Genomic DNA, 20178 nt, shown 5'->3' on the forward strand with positions numbered 1-20178 from the left:
CCTTCCCTTCCCTTCCCTTCCCTTCCCTTCCCTTTCCTTTCCTTTCCTTTCCTTTCCTTTCCTTTCCTTTCCTGCTTGCAAGAGATCAAACTAAGATTAAAACCCAAAATTCTCTAACAGGTTCTGGCAAGCATCCAAAACTTCCAATTTATTTAAACCTTTTACAGCCATCTGTGAAACCTGCTCTGCCCTCTCTCTACTTTCTGCAACCAACAAAAACACCGTGTTTGAGGAGATGATTTCTTAACTTTCAATAAAGCCTTATCTAGGAATTTTTTGCACAATGTAGGATTAGGGAGTTGTAAATAAAGTAACAGTAAGAATTGAGCTATATTTTGACATTTATGAAATCTCTTTTTAATGTTTTAACCGTAACTTTTAATTTTACCTAAATTATCAGAATCCATAACTTGAAGTTTTTCTTATAACTGAGGCTGTGTCCTATGATGAGGTCCACAGTTTCTGAACTGGGCTAAGAGACTGCTCCTGTAGCTTTTTGTCTTACCCACTTCTTTAGTGAGCGGGGTTCCATCCTTATGGAACCTTGATTTACATTCATTTTTCAGTGCCTTCCTTTGCCACAAGGCGAGCAGAGGCCTGGGGGAAATGCTCCTTTTGTCTCCTGAGCAATTTCTACAATCTTTTCTCAGGTGCCCCGGCTTTTCACACCGGAAACATGTCATTTCATTCCCTTGGGAATGCTTTTCATTCCCGTAAGTACTTCTGACATAGGCGCTCAATTTCTGTCCCTTCATCACTACAGTGTAGGCCTTTACTACAGCTGGTGAGGTGTCTAAACATGTTTTCCCTTTCGATTCTGATTGCCCCATGGTAAAATTGATTTTCGTCTTAACCAGTCTAACTACTAGCCCGTCTGCAGCACGGTTTGACGAATCCTATCCTTGCTTGAGAAAAATAAAGCAGAAAAAGGAAATAGAAAGAGAAAGAAATAAAGACTTACCTGCCCCGGTGTCCCTGTTCAGGCACCACCCTAGAACCCAGGTAAAGGAGACACAAATGACTGACTCCACAGACTTGTCTTCTGACCTTCACATATACACCATGGTGTGTGCATGCCTGCACACACATATCATTTACAAATACATGCACACACACACAAATACACACATACACACACACTAAAAAGGTAAGATACATAAAATACACATGTACATGCTGAAGCTTATCCTCTTGGAGAGACAGATAATAAGCAATCACACATGTAAGTATCTATGTACATAATATTTACACACATACATACATGCACACACACATACATACACACATACATACATACATATAGGTTCCATATCTGGAGATTCAACAAATCACAGATCACAAATATTCAAAAAATGCATCCGTCCTGAATTTTTCATTATTTCCTAAATGACACAGTATAAGAGCTACTTACACAGCCTTTGTGCTCTGTCAGGCACTTTAGGTAACTAAAGAGGAGGATGTATATAGAATATATGTAAATATTACATAGATTTATATGAGGCTATTCTGAGGAGGACTCTGGAAGTCAATCACCTTTGACTAGTGAGGGATGACTGTATATACCAAGTAGATAAATACAGAGAATGTCAGCTGTCAAACACCAGAGCACACAGTGAATCTAGCTGAGGGGTTACAGTGTGCTGGAAAGAGGGTTGTTGTTGTATAATATGGTGGTAATATGTTGTATAATATGTGCTGCTATGAAGGGGAGAGGAAGTAATCCCAGGCATCCAGGGAGGAAATGGCAAATACAGATGCTGGAGCATACTCAGTCTGTTGTAATGGCAGAGGAAGAGCAAGCAGCCACGCCTGGTTAGAGTAACAGAGTAAGGGGTTGAGAGTCAGGGACATGGGCCAGTTGGTAAACTGCTTATTATCCAAGCACGAGACTTGGAGTTCAATCCCCAGAGCCCACATAGGATTGCGGTTAGGGTTAGAGCCAGTGTGGCAGTGCTCACTTCCCAGCTGGGAATGCAGGGACAGCTGAATCCTTGGGCCAGCCAGCTTAGCCTAAGCAGAGGAAGAGAGGAATGGAGTATGGGGAGACTGCAGAAGGGAGAGGGTTGGGAGGATAGCTCAGCAGTTAAGAGTGCTTACTGCACAAACTTGTGGACCTGAATTCAAATCCTTAGCTCACATTCACATAAACAAACAAACAAATAAAGCTGGGTGTGGCCGTGCATGCACCTGTGACCACAAACCATAGCACCTGTGGGGATGGAGAGGTGGGCAGAGACAGGAGGATTGCTGGAGTTGGCGAGCCACCAACTTATTTCCAGGCTCAACCAGAAAGCTTATCTCAAGCAAACAAGATGGAGATGCACACTATAGCTTCCCCCACACTATGTGCACACAAATAGTAATAGCTGCCCCCATCCCCTACACGCTTTCAAAGGGAGAGTAAGCAGTAAACGGGTAAGAGGCAGGAAAGAAAAGTAGCTGGAGGGAGGGAAGGAGGATGTGTGGGAAGAGCCAAGGTATCATTCCCCTGTGAGGATGTTGGCTTAGTGGAGAAGTTACTCTGTCCTTAGTTTTTGAGCATAGAAGTGGCACTGTCTTATTAGGCTACTAGGACAGAGCTGGCAGACAAGAGTGCAAATGTCCTTCCTTCCTTCCTTCCTTCCTTCCTTCCTTCCTTCCTTCCTTCCTTCCTTCCTTCCTCCTCCTCCTCCTCCTCCTCCTCCTCCTCCTCCTCCTTCTTCCTTTTTTGTGGGAAGGGGAGGAGAAGAGAGAGCACAGAGCTTTGGCAGAAGGTGAGGGTGAGAAATGGAACATTCTAATTGGCCTGGTGCAGGTGTTGTCAAAGCTCACCAGAGGGCGTTGAGTATGTCCTGTTCAGGCTGTGCAGTAATGGCAGGCTCTTCCTACAGTGTAAGAGCACTCTTTTCTCTGTGCTCTTAGATAGCGTGGGACCATGCTGTGCCAGCCTCAAAGAATCAATTAGTAACCACCCAGGGCCACCAGGTCTCTTTGCTTTGGAGACCTTCTAGTCTCTCCACTAGTCTTTCCTTCTGTCTGCTTAGATGTATCACCTCTGGGGTGTTTCTGTAGTCTGAGAAAGCAGGTTTCTGGAGCACGGCAGGGATCGCTTACCCACCATTATTTCTTACCAGCACGCAGCGTTTTCAACTCACAATGCTGAGAGGAAAAAAATTAAAACCGGTCAGTGCAGTTTACAGCAGCACTTCAATAAAACAATAATGTGAGCCAGGTATATAACTTTGGATTTAAAATTACACAGGTGCCTGCATGGTGGCACATGCCTTCAATCCCAGCACTTGGGAAGCAGAGGCAGGTGGATTTCTGTGAGTTTGAGACCAGCTTGGTATACATTGTGAGTTTCAGGCCTTCCAGAGCTATGTGCTGAGACTTTGTCTCCAAAACCAACCAGGCAACAACAATGAAAAAACAGAAACAAAGAAAAATCAAATTCTTAGGGATAGGATATAGCTTGTATAGTACTGGCCTCTTACGTGTGGTTCCCTAGGTTCTGTAACTTGCACTATATACAGGGGAAAAAAAAATAAGAAAAGCGGGGCTGGTGAGATGGCTCAGTGGGTAAGAGCACTGACTGCTCTTCCGAAGGTCCTGCGTTCAAATCCCAGCAACCACATGGTGGCTCACAACCACCCATAATGAGTTCTGATACCCTCTTCTGGTGTGTCTGAAGTCAGCTACAGTGTATAACAATAAATAAATCTTTAAAAAAAAAATAAGGAAAGCTCAAACATTTACTGTGGAAAATAAGGTTCTGAGTGGTTTCCTTGTTACCACATTGGTTCTATATTTGACCAGAATGTTCTCATCCCTTCATGGAAGCTCACAGGCAGGATCCAGCTCTTTAAACACCACAAAGCCCTGTGGAATTCTTTCTCCTGCTATTCTTTTTGCTTAGATATCAGCATAACTAGGGCTTTCACTTCCTTTAGGCCTTAATTGTAAATTACTCTTTTCTTTCTTGTCCTTCTTTCCTTCCTTCCTTCTTTCCTTCCTCCCTTCCTCCCTCCCTCCCTCCCTCCCTTCCTTCCTTCCTTCCTTCCTTCCTTCCTTCCTTCCTTCCTTCCTTCCTTCCTTCCTTTCCTTCTGTTTTGATTTTTTGTTTTGTTTTGTTTTTTTGTTTTTTCGAGACAGGGTTTCTCTGTGTAGCCTTGGCTGTCCTGGAACTCACTCTGTAGACCAGGCTGGCCTCGAACTCAGAAATCCGCCTGCCTCTGCCACCATACCCAGCCCTGTTTTGATTTTGAGACAGTGCCTCATCCAGCCCAGGCTGGCCTCAGACACACTATTCAGCTCAGGTTGATCTCAAACTCTCTTAAGAGCCCAGGCTGGCCTTGAACTGCTTTTCCTGCCTCCACCTACTGAGTGATGAAATGGAAAGTGTGTACCACCTCTCCTTGCTCCAAGATTCATCCTTCTAGTGTGGCCTTTCATGTCCTCAACACTGCCATTTGTTTGTTTGTTTGTTTGTTTGTTTGTTTGTTTGTTTCGGCAGAGTCTCTCTCTATGTAGCTCTGGCTGTTCAAGAACTCCCAATGTAGACCAAACTGGCCTTTAACTCCTCTTCGTGCTGGGATTAAAGGTATGCACCACTACCCCCAGCTAACACACCACACATTTTACTCTCCTACTTGTGTGGTTTGTGATGGCTCTTCTTGGTTGTCAACTTGACCATGTCTGGAATGAACTAAAACCCAAGTGGCTGGGCACATCTATGAGGGATTTTTTTTCTTTGATTAAATAAATCCTTTGAAGTGGAAAGACTCATTTTTTTAATTCAAATCTTTTGATGTGGGAAGATCCACCTTTAATCTGGGCCACACCTTCTTCTGGAAGCCTATATAAAGGACATGGAAGGAGGAAGATTGTCGCTCTCTGCCTGCTTGCCCTTGTTCTCCCTGGCAAGGTCACTCCTTCCCTGACATCAGTCCTTACGTTTTTTGGAATTCTGGCATACAGTGAACCCCAGCTGAGACATCCAGGCCTGTGAACTGAACAACCACTGGATTCTTGGACCTCCCATTGGTAGAGTCAGCCAATGTTGAACTAGCTGGGCCACGGTCTATAAGTCATTCTAAAAAATTCTCTAAGTTTCATTCCTCTGGAAAAGCCTGGCTAATGCATGATTTGAGTGTGAAGTGTCACGCACAGTCTCCACTTGAAGTGTTGATACTCTTGAAGCCGCTGATTCCGCAGAAGGCAGGGTGTGAATAGTGAAAGTAGATCCTAAGTGGTGGGCCTTTAAAGGGATACCATACCCCAGGCTGGTTCCAGCCTAGCTTCCTCTGCTTCCCAGTCTGCCTTTAGCCAAACACTCTGCTGTGAGCCCCACTGCTGCTTTCCCTGCTAAGACAAACAGCAGCCTTCTGAAGGTGGGAGCAGAAAGCTATAAAAGTTGGGCTTGCTGGCTCACACCTTTGATCCCAGCACTTGGGAGACAGAGGCCGGTGAGAATTTGTGAACTCTCAGCCTGCCTGGTTCACATAGTGAGTCCCAGGCTAGTTAGGGCTATATAGTATGACCTTGTCTCCCAAACCACAATATAAAGTAAACCTTTCCTCTCTTAATTTTTTCTTTTTCTGTCAGGTATTTGGCCACAGCGGCAGAGAAGTAACGATAGCACCACTGCTCTTTATTTTTTTGTTCCTTAATACTTTATACTAAGCAACAAAGCACGTTTAAAATTTGTATCTTGTCTATCTACCCTGGAAAAAAACATAAATCATTCAAACAAGAGTTCCTGATTCCTCCTTTTCTTTGTTTGCTCCTCTTTCAGTCTGGCATGTGTTGCTTCTTGAAGGAAGAGTTCTGGTGTTGGGAGATGATTGGCACCAACACATCCCAAGGTCTTTACATTGTTTGGGGAGAAAGGCAGTGGTATAGATGAATAAACACACATGCGCACTACAGATGAATAAACACACATGCGCACTACACTACTTTAAGGGTTATTATTAAGAGGACATAAATAGACTACAACTCCAACATCCATACAAAGGTACAGGCTAAAAAGAAAACCCAATTAAATCAGTAGAGAGAAAAAAAAGAAAGAAAAGAAACAGCAAGAGCTTATGTTAGAAAGAAAGCACAAAGCTTCCTGGTTCCTGTAGAATGGGGGTTCTAAATCCCTCCACAGTCCTTCAAAAGCCAGACAGAGCAACAACAGAAACCAATTAAATCACCCCAGCCTTCACCTACAGCATCAGTCAGAGGCAGAGAGAATACCTTGAACTTCAATTTACATGTAAATGGAAGATAAATGTTTGAAGCCCGAAGAACCAGCTTGAATACAACCAACAGTCCAATACAATCAGAAGAGTGAGCATGCAGAGAGTGGCTGGGAGCGAGAGTTGGTCAGACAGCATCCGCTCCACTATCCCATAAGGAATGGATGCTAGCCTGGGAGCAGAAATAGTGAGTTCTGCTCCGAGAACATTTATGACATAGTAAGTCCTCAACTACCTTAAAAATAGCTACAGTATAAACATTCTGTGAAGACAATACAGTAAAAATATGGATTATAATTCAATGAATAGCAAAAGACTCTTCTACCTAGGGATTTCAGAAATTTTGTTAAACAGTTCTTGAATCATACGTGTAATGCAAACCAAAATTGCAGAACCTCATGAAATAGCAATAATGAAAACACGGCTTAGCAGCATCTATGTGCTTCTGTAGAAGCTGTTGTCAAAAAGAAATGAGGCTGGCGATATAGCTCAATGGTTAAGAATGTTGCGGGGGGGGGAGGGGGCTGGTGTGATGGCTTAGTGGTTAAGAGCACAGACTGTTTTTCCAAAGGTCCTGAGTTCAAATCCCAGCATATGGTGGCTTACAATCATCTGTAACGAAAACTGGTGCCCTCTTCTGGAGTGTCTAAAGACAGCTACAGTGTACTTACATGTAATAAATAAATCTTAAAAAAAAAGAATACAACAATTTAAAAAAAAAGCGGGGGGGGGGGCTGGAGAGATGGCTCAGCGGTTAAGAGCACTGACTGCTCTTCCAAAGGTCCTGAGTTCAAATCCCAGCAACCACATGGTGGCTTACAACCAACCGTAATGACATCTGACGCCCTCTACTGGTGTGTCTGAAGACAGCTACAGTGTACTTACATATAAATAATAAATAAATCTTTAAAAAAAAAAAAAAAAAAAGAATGTTGCCTGGGGGCTGGAGAGATGCCTCAGTGGTAAAGAGCACTGGCTGCTCTTCCAGGGGTCTGAGTTCAATTCCCAGCAGTCACATGGTGGCTCACAACCATCTATTTTTTTTTTTTTGCAGGTATATATGCAGATAGAGCACTCATATATGTAAAATAAATAAATCTTAACAAACAAACAAACAAAGAATGCTTGCTTGTGGACTCTACCTCTTGGTACAGATCTGGCCTAGCTCTTCCCCATGACCCTCTCGGCATTGTCTTCTGCTCAATCTCCTTTCCTTTGTTTACCTTTCCTCAGAAATACTTTCTATCAGGGACCCACAGTGACCACACTGGGCTGGGACTCAGGTAGGCAGTTTTCTCTATCCTTCCTGCCCCCATTATGATCTGTCCAAACTTATTCTCAGTCCTGTAGTAGGAGTTCCTTTTTCCACCTGTCTCCACTCCCTAAGGACTCTTGTGACAGATCCCCATTCCCAGGGACCCCTCTCAGCCTTTCTTTCCTGCCCAATTCCTTTCTGTCACCCAAGGACCTGCAGAAACCTCTCTAGCAAGGACTCCACAGCCACCACACATGCTGAGGATCCCGAGAGGGCAACATCAACCAAAGAATGAAACACCAAGCCAACAAAGACAAACCCAGATAGCAATACCAAGAAATACCTCAGACATCATAACTCTGACACCTAGATCCCAGTGCAAAAACACAAACAAAAAATGAACAGTCAAGGCTATATGCCTCTTCTAGAACCTTGTAACATTATTACAGTGAGCCTCCCCCAAATGCAATAAGGCAGAAGCACAAGACAACGACCTCAAAATAGCAATTATGAGTGTTCAAGTACCTTAAACGGGATAAAGATAAATCCCTTGAAGGCTGTGAGAACACAGCTGAATGTAATAAGCAATACAACTCGAGACATGAAAGTAAAATTTAACAAAGAAATCAAATTGCTGAGGAAAACCTAAATTGAAATAAATCCAGAAAGGAAAAATTTAGATTTTCAAACAATCGCCTCGGAGATAAGCCTCACCAACCAATCACAAAACTTGGATGAGAGAATCTCAGGTGTTGATGACAACGTAGAAGAAAAGGCTAGATCAGTGGAAGGAAGTGCTAAATCTAAAAAAAAAAAAAAAAAAAAAAAAAAAAAATCCAGACACAAAACACCCAAAAAATATGGGACACCATGAAAAGACCAAATCTATAAATAATAGAAAAAAAGGGAGGAGAAGAAGCCCAAGCCAAAGGAACATAAAAAATAGTGTTAGGCATTTTACTTTTTCTTTTCTTATTATATTTTTTATTATGTAAAACAAAATTTAAATTTATATTTTCATCATATTCTTTTCCTTCTCCAAGTCCTTTTAAATCCCCTCCTACTTCCTACTCATGAAAATTTAAGTTCTTTCTCAAAAAAAAAAAAACCAAAACCAACCAACCCCCCCCAAAAAACCCCAGAAAGTCCAATACACCAATAAAATCCCCCCAAAGCAAGAAAACAAAGTAAAACAATACTCAAAAAGAAAAACAAACAAACATATTCCTTTACCAAACTGTAACAAAATAAAAGTGTGTGTGCATGTGCACATACACACACACACACACACACACACACACACACAACTCATGTGGAGTCCACTATATGTTGGTCAACTGCTCCTGAATATAAGGCCTGTTCTGGAGCAGTTAATACGCCCAGCATTGGCTCCATCACAAAGAAAAATTGTTTTGTTTTGTTTTGTTTTGTTTTGTTTTGTTTTGATTTTTCAAGACAGAGTTTCTTTGTGTAGCCCTGGCTATCCCAGAACTGACTTTGTAGACCAGGCTGGCCTTGAACTCAGAGATCAACTTCCCTCTGCCTCTTGAATGAAGGCATGCACGACTACTGCCTGGTGAAAAAAAAAATTAAACAAAATCATAAAAGAAAAATTTCCCAATCTGAAGAAGGAGATGCCTATCAAGGTATAAGAAGCATACAGAATACCAACTAGTTAGAATTAGAAAAAAAAAATCTCCATGTCACATAATAATCAAAACATTAAATGTACAGAACAATGTATATTAAAATTTGTAAGAGTAAAAGACCATGTAACATAAAGGCAGGCCCATTAGAATAACACTTGACTTCTCGGTGGAGATTCTAAAGCCAGCAGGGTTGGAATGGATGCTCTTCAAACCCCAAGAGACCACAGATACTGGCCTAGACTACTATACCAAACAAAACTGCCAATCACGATAGATGGAGAAAGGAAGCATTTCATGATAAAATAAAATTTAAGAAAATTCTATCTACCAATCCAGCTCTACAGAGGCACTAGAAAGAAAACTTCAGTCTGAGGAAGTTAACTATACCCAAAAAGACACAGAATAAATAAACACAGAACAGTAAATCAAAAGGGAAGTTGGGGGAACTCACACCATAACGACAAAGCACCAGGAACGAACAATGTTCATTGACGACTCAATATCAGTGGTCAATTCTGCAATAAAACGGCTAACATACTGGATTAGAAAACAGGATCCACCTTTTTGCTGCATTGAAGAAGCACACTTCACCATCAAGGACAGACATCACCTCAGGGTAACAAGATGGGAAAAGGTACTCCAAGAAATTGGACCCAAGAAGCAAAAAAGGTGTAGCCATTTTAATATCTGGCAAAATAGACTTCAAACCAAACCTAACCAGAAGGGGGGAAAATACTCATTAAAGAATATTGTAATTCTAGATGTTTATGTGCCAAACACAAGGGCACTCAAGTTTATAAAAGAAATACTACTATAGCTAAGGTTATATATTGACCCTCACACACTGATAGTGGGTGATTTTAGTACCCCATTCCCACCAATATTCAGGTCATACAGGCAAAAATTAAATAGAAATGCTAGAATTAAATAATGTTATAAATCAAATTATACCCAAATACAAAAAAAAAAAAAACAAAAAAAAAAAACAAAAATTATCTCTTCAGCACCTCAACTTTCTCCAAAACTGATGACATACTTGGACACAAAGCAAGTCTCAACAGATATAAGAAAATTGGCCAAGCAGTGGTATGGCACATGCCTTTAATCCCAGCACTCAGGAGGCAGAGGCAGGTGAATCTCTGTGAGTTCATGGCTGGTCTGGTTTACAGAGAAAGTTCCAGGACAGCCAGAGCTACACAGACAAACCCTATCTTAAACAATAAGGAAAAGGGCTGGCGAGATGGCTCAGTAGTTAAGAGCTCCAACTGCTCTTCCAAAGGTCCTGAGTTCAAATCCCAGCAACCACATGGTGGCTCACAACCATCCGTAATGAAATCTGATGCCCTCTTCTGGAGTGTCTGAAGACAGCTACAGTGTACTTACATATAATAAATAAATAAATAAATATTAAAAAAAAATAAGGAAAAAGAAAAGATATAAGAAAATTGAAATAATACCTTACATCCTATCTGATTACCATGTAGTGAAGCTGGAAATTGGGTGTTAGTTTTAAAAACATGCTGCTGCTGCTGCTGCTGCCTCCTTTGCCTGGGAGCTGCTGTTTTTGCTCCTCCCAGCTTAGCTCCAGGACCAGCTCTGCCAGCACTGACCCAGCTTCTCTTTCCTACCCACCTTTGCTCCTGGAGCGGATGAGTTACCAGCCCACTCCTGAGACTTTTGAATCCTCATATAAAACACACATACACTACTCCGTTACCTTTAGAACTTGCCTCTAGGCACAATTGCTGGGTGCAGGTATTTTCTGCCTAGAAATGCATGCCCTTATCAATTTATTATCTCTATCTCTCCCTCTACCCTAAATTTAGAGGCTTGCATCAGCTAGTCCTCCCTACCCCCCACCAAGACCTTAAATGACTGCTGCTTTCTTCTGGTTCCAAAGCATGGCAGAAAAAGCCCCTCTCTCTTTCCCTGCATCTCCTTTTCCTCTTGGGACCTGGAAGTCCCATCTGTACCTTCCATCCAGCAATTAGCCCCCAGCCTTCTTTATTGACAAGTCAAGAACCAATTGGGGAAAAAGACTTTAGTGACAGAACCTCCCCTTACACAGGATATCATCAGAAACAACAGAAAGTATACAAACTCATTAAAAGTGAACAATCCATTACTGAATGAAAAGTGGGTCAAGACAGAAAATCATAAAAGAAATGTAAAACTTTTAAGAACTGAATGAGGGGTGCAGCTGAAGCACCCTGGCACTGCTGGCAGTGACTGCCCTTGAAGGGAGGGTGAGGCAGAATGGAGTAAGTAGAGATGGGAGAAGAGAAGCAGAAAGGCTTATGTGCTGTGAGGGAGGAGATGTGGAACTGGAGATTTGAAAGTAGTTGTTGTTCTTGTTTCTTGGGAAATGGTGAACTACACTGTCCATCAATAAAGCCAGTAACCAGGGAGGGAGCGGGGGCAGCATTTCAGATATAAATAAATATAGACAAAAAAAAAAAAAGTCAGCAACAAACACAAGTGCCAGAGGGCCTATGACTTCTTCCTTTGAGAAAACTAACTACTATGTGAGTCACTGTGACTCCCAGAGACGCATGGTCGCCCAGGAAGAAGAGCAGGACCTGCAGAGTGGAGACCACAGCTGACTGACATGTCCTGCTGTGTTAACTTCTCATCATTGGTCTATTTGTTCATCTCTCTGGTTGACTGTGGTGGAGGTGCAACCATGACACTATGACTCAGTGTTGAATTATAGTTTTTCTGTGGTGGTAGCTTTGGCCAGGGATCTATTTTCTTCAGAATCTTAGGGTTGGATAAATGTGTAACCATCCAGCTTTCAAAAGAAGACGCCATTGCTAATGTGAAATTGCTGATGAGTGGGTGACCGGTCAAGTGCCACGGACAATGTGCAAGTCTGTGGTGGAGAGATGGGAGAAGAAGAGAAGAGAAATGGTTTGTGGATGATGAAGAGAGGAGGAACTGGAGGTGAGATGGTAGTGACAAATAGTCTGATGGGAGTAGCCTGGGTTGCCATCTGAGGCCATGGTGAAGCTCATCTGTGGTGCCTCCAGGAACCATGTCTGGGACCATGGCCCTCCAGCAATAGGAGTCTGTATAGATGTCTGTGGCTCATGTTAACATTAAACACATGCAGACATCCTTGGTCTGGTGCCAGATTAATGTCTGAGGGCTGCAGGGATCTGATCTTGTCCCTTTCTGCCTGAGGCACTCTGGTGAACTGACTCAACCCTTTGCATGGGCAGCAAAGAAGAGCTGGCCCCAAGGGCATAAGAATGGGAGAGCTGATCTCTTCCCTTGCTGGCTGCAGCACTCAGGGGAGTGGTCCCACACCTTACCTGGGCGGCACTGTAAAGCAGACTCTGGTGGCAGGTGAGATGCCTCCTTTCCCCATTGGCCGTGTGGTGGTGTAAGTGTGGGAAAGATTGCCACCCCACAGTTGCCTGCAGCAGGTGGAAGAGCAGGACCCCAAGGGCATGAAAGTGGGAGAGCTGACAGGTTCCTTACCAGCTCCTTACCAGCTCCAGCAGGCTGGAGAGTTAGCCCTGGTGGTGCAGGTGCAGGGGAAGTGGTGGGCAGATGGACTCAGCTACCACCCAAGTCCAGATCCAGGGCTTTGAGTTAGCCCATCCCAACATCTGACCCATCTATGATCCTAAAAGGACTGGTCTTGCAGAACTAAAGCTGCAGGATCTCCATGACACCAGGAAACAAGATAGCCCAGAGGAGTCCTGGTGAGGATCCAGTTTTGATTCAGCAGAAGCCAGAGGGTTCAAACCAGACCAATGACTCATTGCAATGGACATTTGCAAGTAAAGCTGGGTAGACGAAAGGGTATACTGTGTGACAAACTGTGATATACCACAGCTTTCATGATGAGATATTTTTATTGTGTTTTATTTTTTTCTTTTGGTGGAGACATTGCAAGGATAGAGGGCAGATATGGAGGGATGGGGAGATGAGTGGGATTGGGGTGCATGTTGTGAAATTCACAAAGAATCAATAAAAAGTTAAAAAAAATTGGATGAATTTGGCAGTGGTGATACTGGCCTTTAATCTCAGCACTCAGGAGGCAGAGGCAGGCAGATCTCCATGAGTTTGAGGCAAGCCCAGTATACAAAAATGAGTTCTAGGATAGCCAGGGCTAGACAGAAGCCCTGTCTCAAACCAAACCAATCCAAACCAGAAACAAAACAAAACAAAAAGCATTATATGAAATGCAGATACAGCACACCCGAATCTGTGGACACAATGATGGTAGTTCTAAGAGGCACACACACTGTACTAAGTGCCTACATCAAAAAATTGGAGAGAGCTCATATTGGTAACTTAGCAATGCACCTGAAAGTTCTAGAACAGCAAGAAGAAATAACACCTAAAAAGAGCAGATGGCAAGAGCTAATCAAAGTCAGGGATAACAGCAAAACACTGAAACTAAAACCAACAAAACCATACAAAGAATCGGTGAAACAGAGTTAGTTCTCTGAGAAAATCAACAAGACAAAGCCTTAGCCAAATTAAGTAAAAGATGGAGAGATCCAAATGAATAAAATTAGAGATGAAGAAGGGATTAGAACAGACACCAAGGAAAGTCAGAGAACCATAAGAACATGCTTTAAAAATCTGCATTCTACTTAACTGGAAAACCCAGAAGAAAGGGTTAACTTTCTAGTGATATACAACTTACTAAAGTTCAGGAAGGATCAAATAAGGAATTTAAACAGACCCATAAGCCCTAGTGAAATAATGGGCTAGAGAGATGGCTCAGTGGTTAAGAGCACTGACTGCTCTTCCAGAGGTCCTGAGTTCAATTCCCAGCAACCACATGGTGGCTCACAACCATCTGTAACGGGGTCTGATGCTCTCTTCTGGTGTGTCTGAAGGCAGCTACAGTATACTCACATATATGAAATAAATAAATCTTTTTTAAAAAAGCAGTAATTTTTTTAAAAGGCCAAGGGATGGTTAGATTCAAAGCAGAATTCTGCCTTATCTTCAAAGAAGAATTAACTCCCAAATTACTCCCAAAATTATTCCACAAAATAGAAACTGAAGGAACATTTTTTAATTTTTTTATGAGGCCACTATTGGCCTGATACTAAATCACATAATGGCCCAAGCCAAATATATATATATATATATATATATATATATATATATATATATATATATACACCAATATCCCCATATATGTATATATATATGTAAAAATTCTCAATAAATACTTGAGAATCAAATCTAAAAACACAATAAAGATTATCCACAATAATCAAGTTTGCTTCATCCCAGAGTTTCAGGGATGATCCAACATATGTAAGTCAATAAGTATAATCCACCACATAAGCAGACTGACAAAAATTCATGATCATCTCTTTAGATACAGAAAAGTCTTTTGACAAAATCTAATATATCCCTTCATGATAAAAGATCGTAGAGTCTAGGGATACAAGGGAGGGATAAACTTCAGCATAATACAGGCAATTTACAGCAAACCTACAGCCAACATCAACCTAAATAGAGGGAACTCAAAGTATTTCAACCATAATCATAAACAAGACAAGAATGTCCACTCTCGCTATACCTATTCAATATAGTATTTGAAGTATTATAAAATAAGACAACTGATAGAGATCAAGGGGATATAAAAAGGAAAAGGAGAAGCCAAAGTGTCTTTATTTGTAGATGATATGATTTTATATATAAAAGACCCTAAAAACTCCACCAGGAAACTTCTATAGCTGATAAAGGAGCAGGATACAAAATTAACACACAAAAGTCAGTAGCCTTCCTGTGTACAACTGAGGGAAAAAAATTCAAGGAAAAAGTACTTTTCATAATAGCCTCAAAAAATAAAATAGCTTGGGATAACTCTAATCAAGCAAGTGAAAGACATGTAATAAAAATGTTAAGACATTGAAGAAAGAAATCGAGGAAGGCACCAGAATATGGAAAGCTCTCTCATGCTCATGGATCAGTAGGATTAATTTTGTGAAAAGGACTGTTCTACCAAAAGCAATCTACAGTCTGGACCCAATCCCCATCAAAATCTCAACACAATTCTTCACAGAAATTAAAAAAAAAAACAAAAACAAAAACAAAACCGAATTTAACTCCATACGTAAACACACAAAATTGCTTGATAGCTAAAACAAAATTAAACATGAACTGCTGGTGAGGTCACCATCCTGGAACTCAAGTTGTACTGCAGAGCTACAGTCATAAAGACAAGGTATTGGTATAAAAGCAAGCATGTTGACCAGTAGAATTGAATTGAAGACGAAAACAAGCTCACATACCTCTTGACACCTGATTTTTTTACAAAGAAGCCAAACGTACACACTGAAGAAAAGACAGCATCTTCAACAAATGTACAACTGAATGGCTGAATGTGGAAGACTGCAAACAGTTCCACATTTACCACTGGACAAAACTGAACTCTGAGTGGATCAAGGACTTCATAGGGACCCAGATACCCTCATTGTGATAGAAGATAAAGTGGGAAATAGTCATATACCCAAAGGAGTCTACCTCCTACCACAGGGACACTTGGTTACCCATGTTTATTGCTGTTCTAGTCATAATAGTCAGAAACCAGAAACAGCCTAGTTGTCTACCAACTGGTAAGTGGATAGTTAAAATGTGCTGCATTTACACAATGGAATATTATTCAGTTGTCAAGAAATTATAAAATTTTCAGCTAAATTGATGGAGCTAAAAAAATCATCTGGAGTGAGGTAAGCTAGACTCAAAAGGATAAATATTCTATGTTTTCTCTTATATGTGGATGTTAACTTTCTTTTTTTTTTTTTTACAATAAAATGTTTTATTTATAGGTTGTGGTTACAGTAAAGGTTAAAAACACTGATAGTTATTTTCATAGGTATTACAAAAGGGTTAGGGTATATTAAAATAAAATTAAAACATGCAAACATATAAATATCAACGTCCATGTCAAATTCTTAAATGTTATGTTGCTGTGGCAAGTCAACGGTGAAATAATGGATGTCAAATGTCTTTGACACCCATGATAAGGTATTAACCAGTTATCTGGGAAGTGGAAACGGCCACAAACAAGGCAATACCTCCTCAGTACCAGGAACCAGCATTGAGAAAGAGGGTGGCATTCTAGGTTACCCACATTAATTTCACTTTCCACAAGGCACTCATCAGGTGATTGCTTGTTATCAAGTTCATCTCGCGAAATTCTGTGAATGACACACTGAAGCTGAAGCTCAGCATAAATAGATATATTCCTGGGCATATAGGTATTAACAATAGTTCCATCAAATGCGTGCTGTATGAAACTCCCACGGGAACCGATATCATAATAAAACTCAAGTTCATCTGGTTTTATGGAAGTTACTGGGCAGCTTGCCCCTAAGAATAATTCATCAGGGCCAATGAGATCATCTGGATAAAACAGTGCCCTTTTAGCTATAACACGGAATGTAAAGTAATTGCATTCCACGGATACTGGCTCTATCCCAGAACATCTCCACATCCCAAATATGAGCAGCAGCAATCCTGAAGCAGCGAAGGCCTTCATTGTGCCAGACCTCGGCGTAGAATCTTCTCAGGTATCAGATAGTTCGGATGTTAACTTTCAAGCCACTGATATGTGTGCTAAAATCTGAATAACCATAGAGTTTAGATACCTAGTAAGTAAACGACTTTAAAGGAGGAGAGAATTCCTAAGGAAGGGGAAAAGAATATATTTTATGAGGTGGCAGCACATACCTTTAATACCAGCACTCTGGAGTCAGATGCCAGCCTGATTTACAGAGCAAGCTCCAAAACAGCCAGTTACACAGAGAAACTCTGTCTCAAAAAAATAACACACACACACACACACACACACACAGAGAGAGAGAGAGAGAGAGAGAGAGAGAGAAAGAGAGAGAGAGAGAGAGAGAGAGAGAGAGAGAACAAGTAAACATACTACTGTAGGTTTACTTCCTAAAATATATATGTGTATGAGAGGAAACTAAATAAAATCACCAAATAATAGGGGAGAGAATGCCCCAACTAGGCATCTTATGCCACTGACTAAAACCTCCAGTGTCAGGAATGGATTACATCATGTTGTTGGTTAAAGAGGCCCCATGGAAACACATAAGCATCCCAGGCTGTTGCCAAGGTTACTGTTTACTCTCAACAACTTGATGCTAAGGCCCTATTCTGAAGACAACCCTTACATATGTTATTAAACTTGGAGAAGTTGAACTGATATCTCTACTGACCCCTGCTTATGGTCGTGGAAGGTACTTTGCATACTACTGGAGGAGAAAGGTAATAATTGATACATCCTAGTTACATTCTCTTTGACCTACAAAGACCTGTCTGCAAGATACACTGGTGCAACAGTAGCACAAATGTTATGGAGTAACCAAGCACCTACTGATTGAATTTAAGGTCCAGTCTATGAGAGAGAACCCATATCTAACACTGCTAAAGAGACCAAGAACCTGACTTGGTAGGTCATGGGCCTAGGGGAAAACACAATACTATTATTTTGCTAACAGAACATAGCAGTAAAATGATTCCTAGTGACAAACTGCTTTACCTGTAGGTTAGTGCCTCGTTCAGCCCTCATCAAAAAGCTTCTTCTTGTAATGGATGGGAAATACCACGAAGACCTATAACTGGAAAATGTGCAGAGAGTGATGAACTTAGGAACCCCAGTCCTAAATGGTGTCTTCATTAAAACCTTCCTTTCAAGGCTTGGGATCTATGTGGAGGAGAAGGCAGCAGATTGTAAGAGTCAGAGGTGATAGATGACTCCAACCAACCAGTGTCTTCCAGAAACACCAGGACTGGCACACATGTGAACTCAGAGACTATGGTAGCATGCACAGGCCTGCATAGACTCAAGCCAGTGCTGAGAGGGGGAGTGAACATGGGCTCCCACCCCTAACCAAGAAGCTCCCTGTAATTCATACCTGCTGGCAAAGAAAAACAAAGTCAGCTTTCTCCAGTGAGACTTACTGGGTATATTAGATGCTCAGGAATAGCTGGCCAAGACCAAACAAACTAGTGATATTTTTGTAGATATTTTGTTTTTCTTTGTTTGGACATTTTTATCTTGTTTGTCTTTAGCTATTTGTTTTGGTTTATGTTTTAGTGTTCTTTGGGGTGTTTTGTTTCTTTTAAAGAGTGAGAGAGAAAGAACATGAGGTTGGGTAAGCCGGGAGGTATGGGGGCTGGGGTGGGAGGGAGGGGTGGGGGAGGGGAACTGTGATAAAAATACATTGTATACTTTTTTTTTTCCAGTAAAACCGTTTTTTAAAAACCCAAACAAACCTCAAAGCAATGAATTAGGTATCAGAACTAAATGGAGCAAAGACAGGCAGAAATAACAGAAATCGCTGGGAAAGCAATGGCTGGGAAAGACATCAGGAGAAAGTGAAGTACCAGGCATTCTGAAGGCAGACTCAAGGACTGCAGAGGCCCAGTACCTGTGGCTCGCCTCCATAGTGACATGTGACACTGTAATATCTTTCCTAGAAATCACTTGTACTGTCACACAAGAGCACTGTGATCTTTTAAACGCAGCAACTGATGGGGCATTGGCCGACAAAGGGAGACAGCAGGTTCTTTGTTTATCACTGAATCAAATGGTTAGTGTTATAAAGACACAGAGAGATCAAATGATAGTATTCTATTTTTAGAAAAACTTCTAGTTCATGATGGTGATTCTAAGAAAAGAGAAAGCTTTATATTTCATATGAATAGAAATAACATTTTTTTATGGGTTACAAGTATCTTTCAGGAAAGTTAAAATTATACTTTAAAAAAGCAGTAAAAAGATAATAGAAAAATCTAAGCTTACATGATTTTCTACTTTTATTAGGACATGGGAACAAAGGATGCTTGCTGCTCTTGCAAAATGTGTTTCGTTTCCATTACCCACAATGCCCCCACAGTGGTCTATAACTCCTGTCCCAGGGATTATGGCACCCTTTTCTGGTCTCCACGCGCACCAGACATGCCTGTGGTGCACAAGCAAACATGCAGTCAATTTTATGTGTGCATGTGTACACATAAAATTAAAACAAATCTTTAAAAAATGTTTAAGAAAATAAAAAAAAGAAAGAAATACACTGATGACAAATACTGCCTCAATAAAATTACATACACTGGTAATCCCAGCCCTAGAAACTGGCAGGGGGATCATGACGTTTGAGGCAAGCTTAAGCTTCACAGAGGATTCCAGATCAGCTTGTGCTGTAGTGAGATACTGAATAAAAAGTAAGCAGAGACTCGTGAATTAAACAACAGTAACACACACACACACACACACACACACACACACACACACACACACACACACAAACGTGTATCTAGAGGTGACCTGGGCAAATGTCAAGTTGTTTGGGCCATGGCAGAAAGTGTCCCTGCTCTATCCCAGCTCCACTGCTCTTCTTCACCATCCCCCACACCAGCCTTGAACATGATGACTTGCCTCCTCTCCTAGTTACCTCTGGTTCCTTCCCCCCAGCCCCTTGTTACAGGGAAGCAAGGTGCGCTGCCCCACTTGTGCCCATTGTCTATTGTTGGACTCTGGCTCACAGAGCTGTGGAAGGTCTTGGATTTACATCTCCAGTTTCTCCAGAGGAGTTTCTCAATTCCCCATCCTTCTATGTCCATAAGGAGACTTAGGATGCCCATAGAAATACAGAGACTGAGAGAGCCTGATGTAAAATCTTGCTTTAAGGGGGCTGGAGAGATGGCACAGTGGTTAAGAGCACTGACTGCTCTTCCAGAGGTCCTGTGTTCAATTTCCAGCAACCACATGGTGGCTCACAACCATCTACAATGTGATCTGTGATCTGATGCCCTCTTCTGGTGTGTCTGAAGACAGCTACAGTATACTCATATACATTAAGCACATACATACATACATACATACATACATGCATGCATGCATCTTGCTTTCATGAACCTTATACCCTTACCAGGTGTGCAGATGATAGTGGCTATGACAAGTTTTGGTGTGTAGCTCAATGGTTCAAAGACCACTTTCTTGAAGCAAAAATCTACACAAGATTCTAGAATTCTGTCAAGAGCCAGAGAA

At 41.5% G+C, this 20178-nt stretch overlaps 1 protein-coding gene across 1 annotated transcript; it reads right to left on the reverse strand.

Annotated features, from left to right (window-relative positions):
* Window positions 1-14519: 14519 nt before the first annotated feature.
* Window positions 14520-16650, reverse strand: LOC110328350 (oocyte-secreted protein 3-like). The gene is made up of 2 exons (XM_021207795.1): window positions 16127-16650; window positions 14520-14541 (listed from the first exon to the last, which is right to left on the reverse strand). The coding sequence occupies exons 1-2, from the start codon at window positions 16648-16650 to the stop codon at window positions 14520-14522; spliced, it is 546 nt and encodes a 181-aa protein (XP_021063454.1).
* Between the last annotated feature and the right edge of the window lie 3528 nt (window positions 16651-20178).

The sequence above is a fragment of the Mus pahari genome, chromosome 10 (genome assembly GCF_900095145.1).
Source record: "Mus pahari chromosome 10, PAHARI_EIJ_v1.1, whole genome shotgun sequence".
In the NCBI taxonomy this organism is placed as follows: Eukaryota; Metazoa; Chordata; class Mammalia; order Rodentia; family Muridae; genus Mus; species Mus pahari.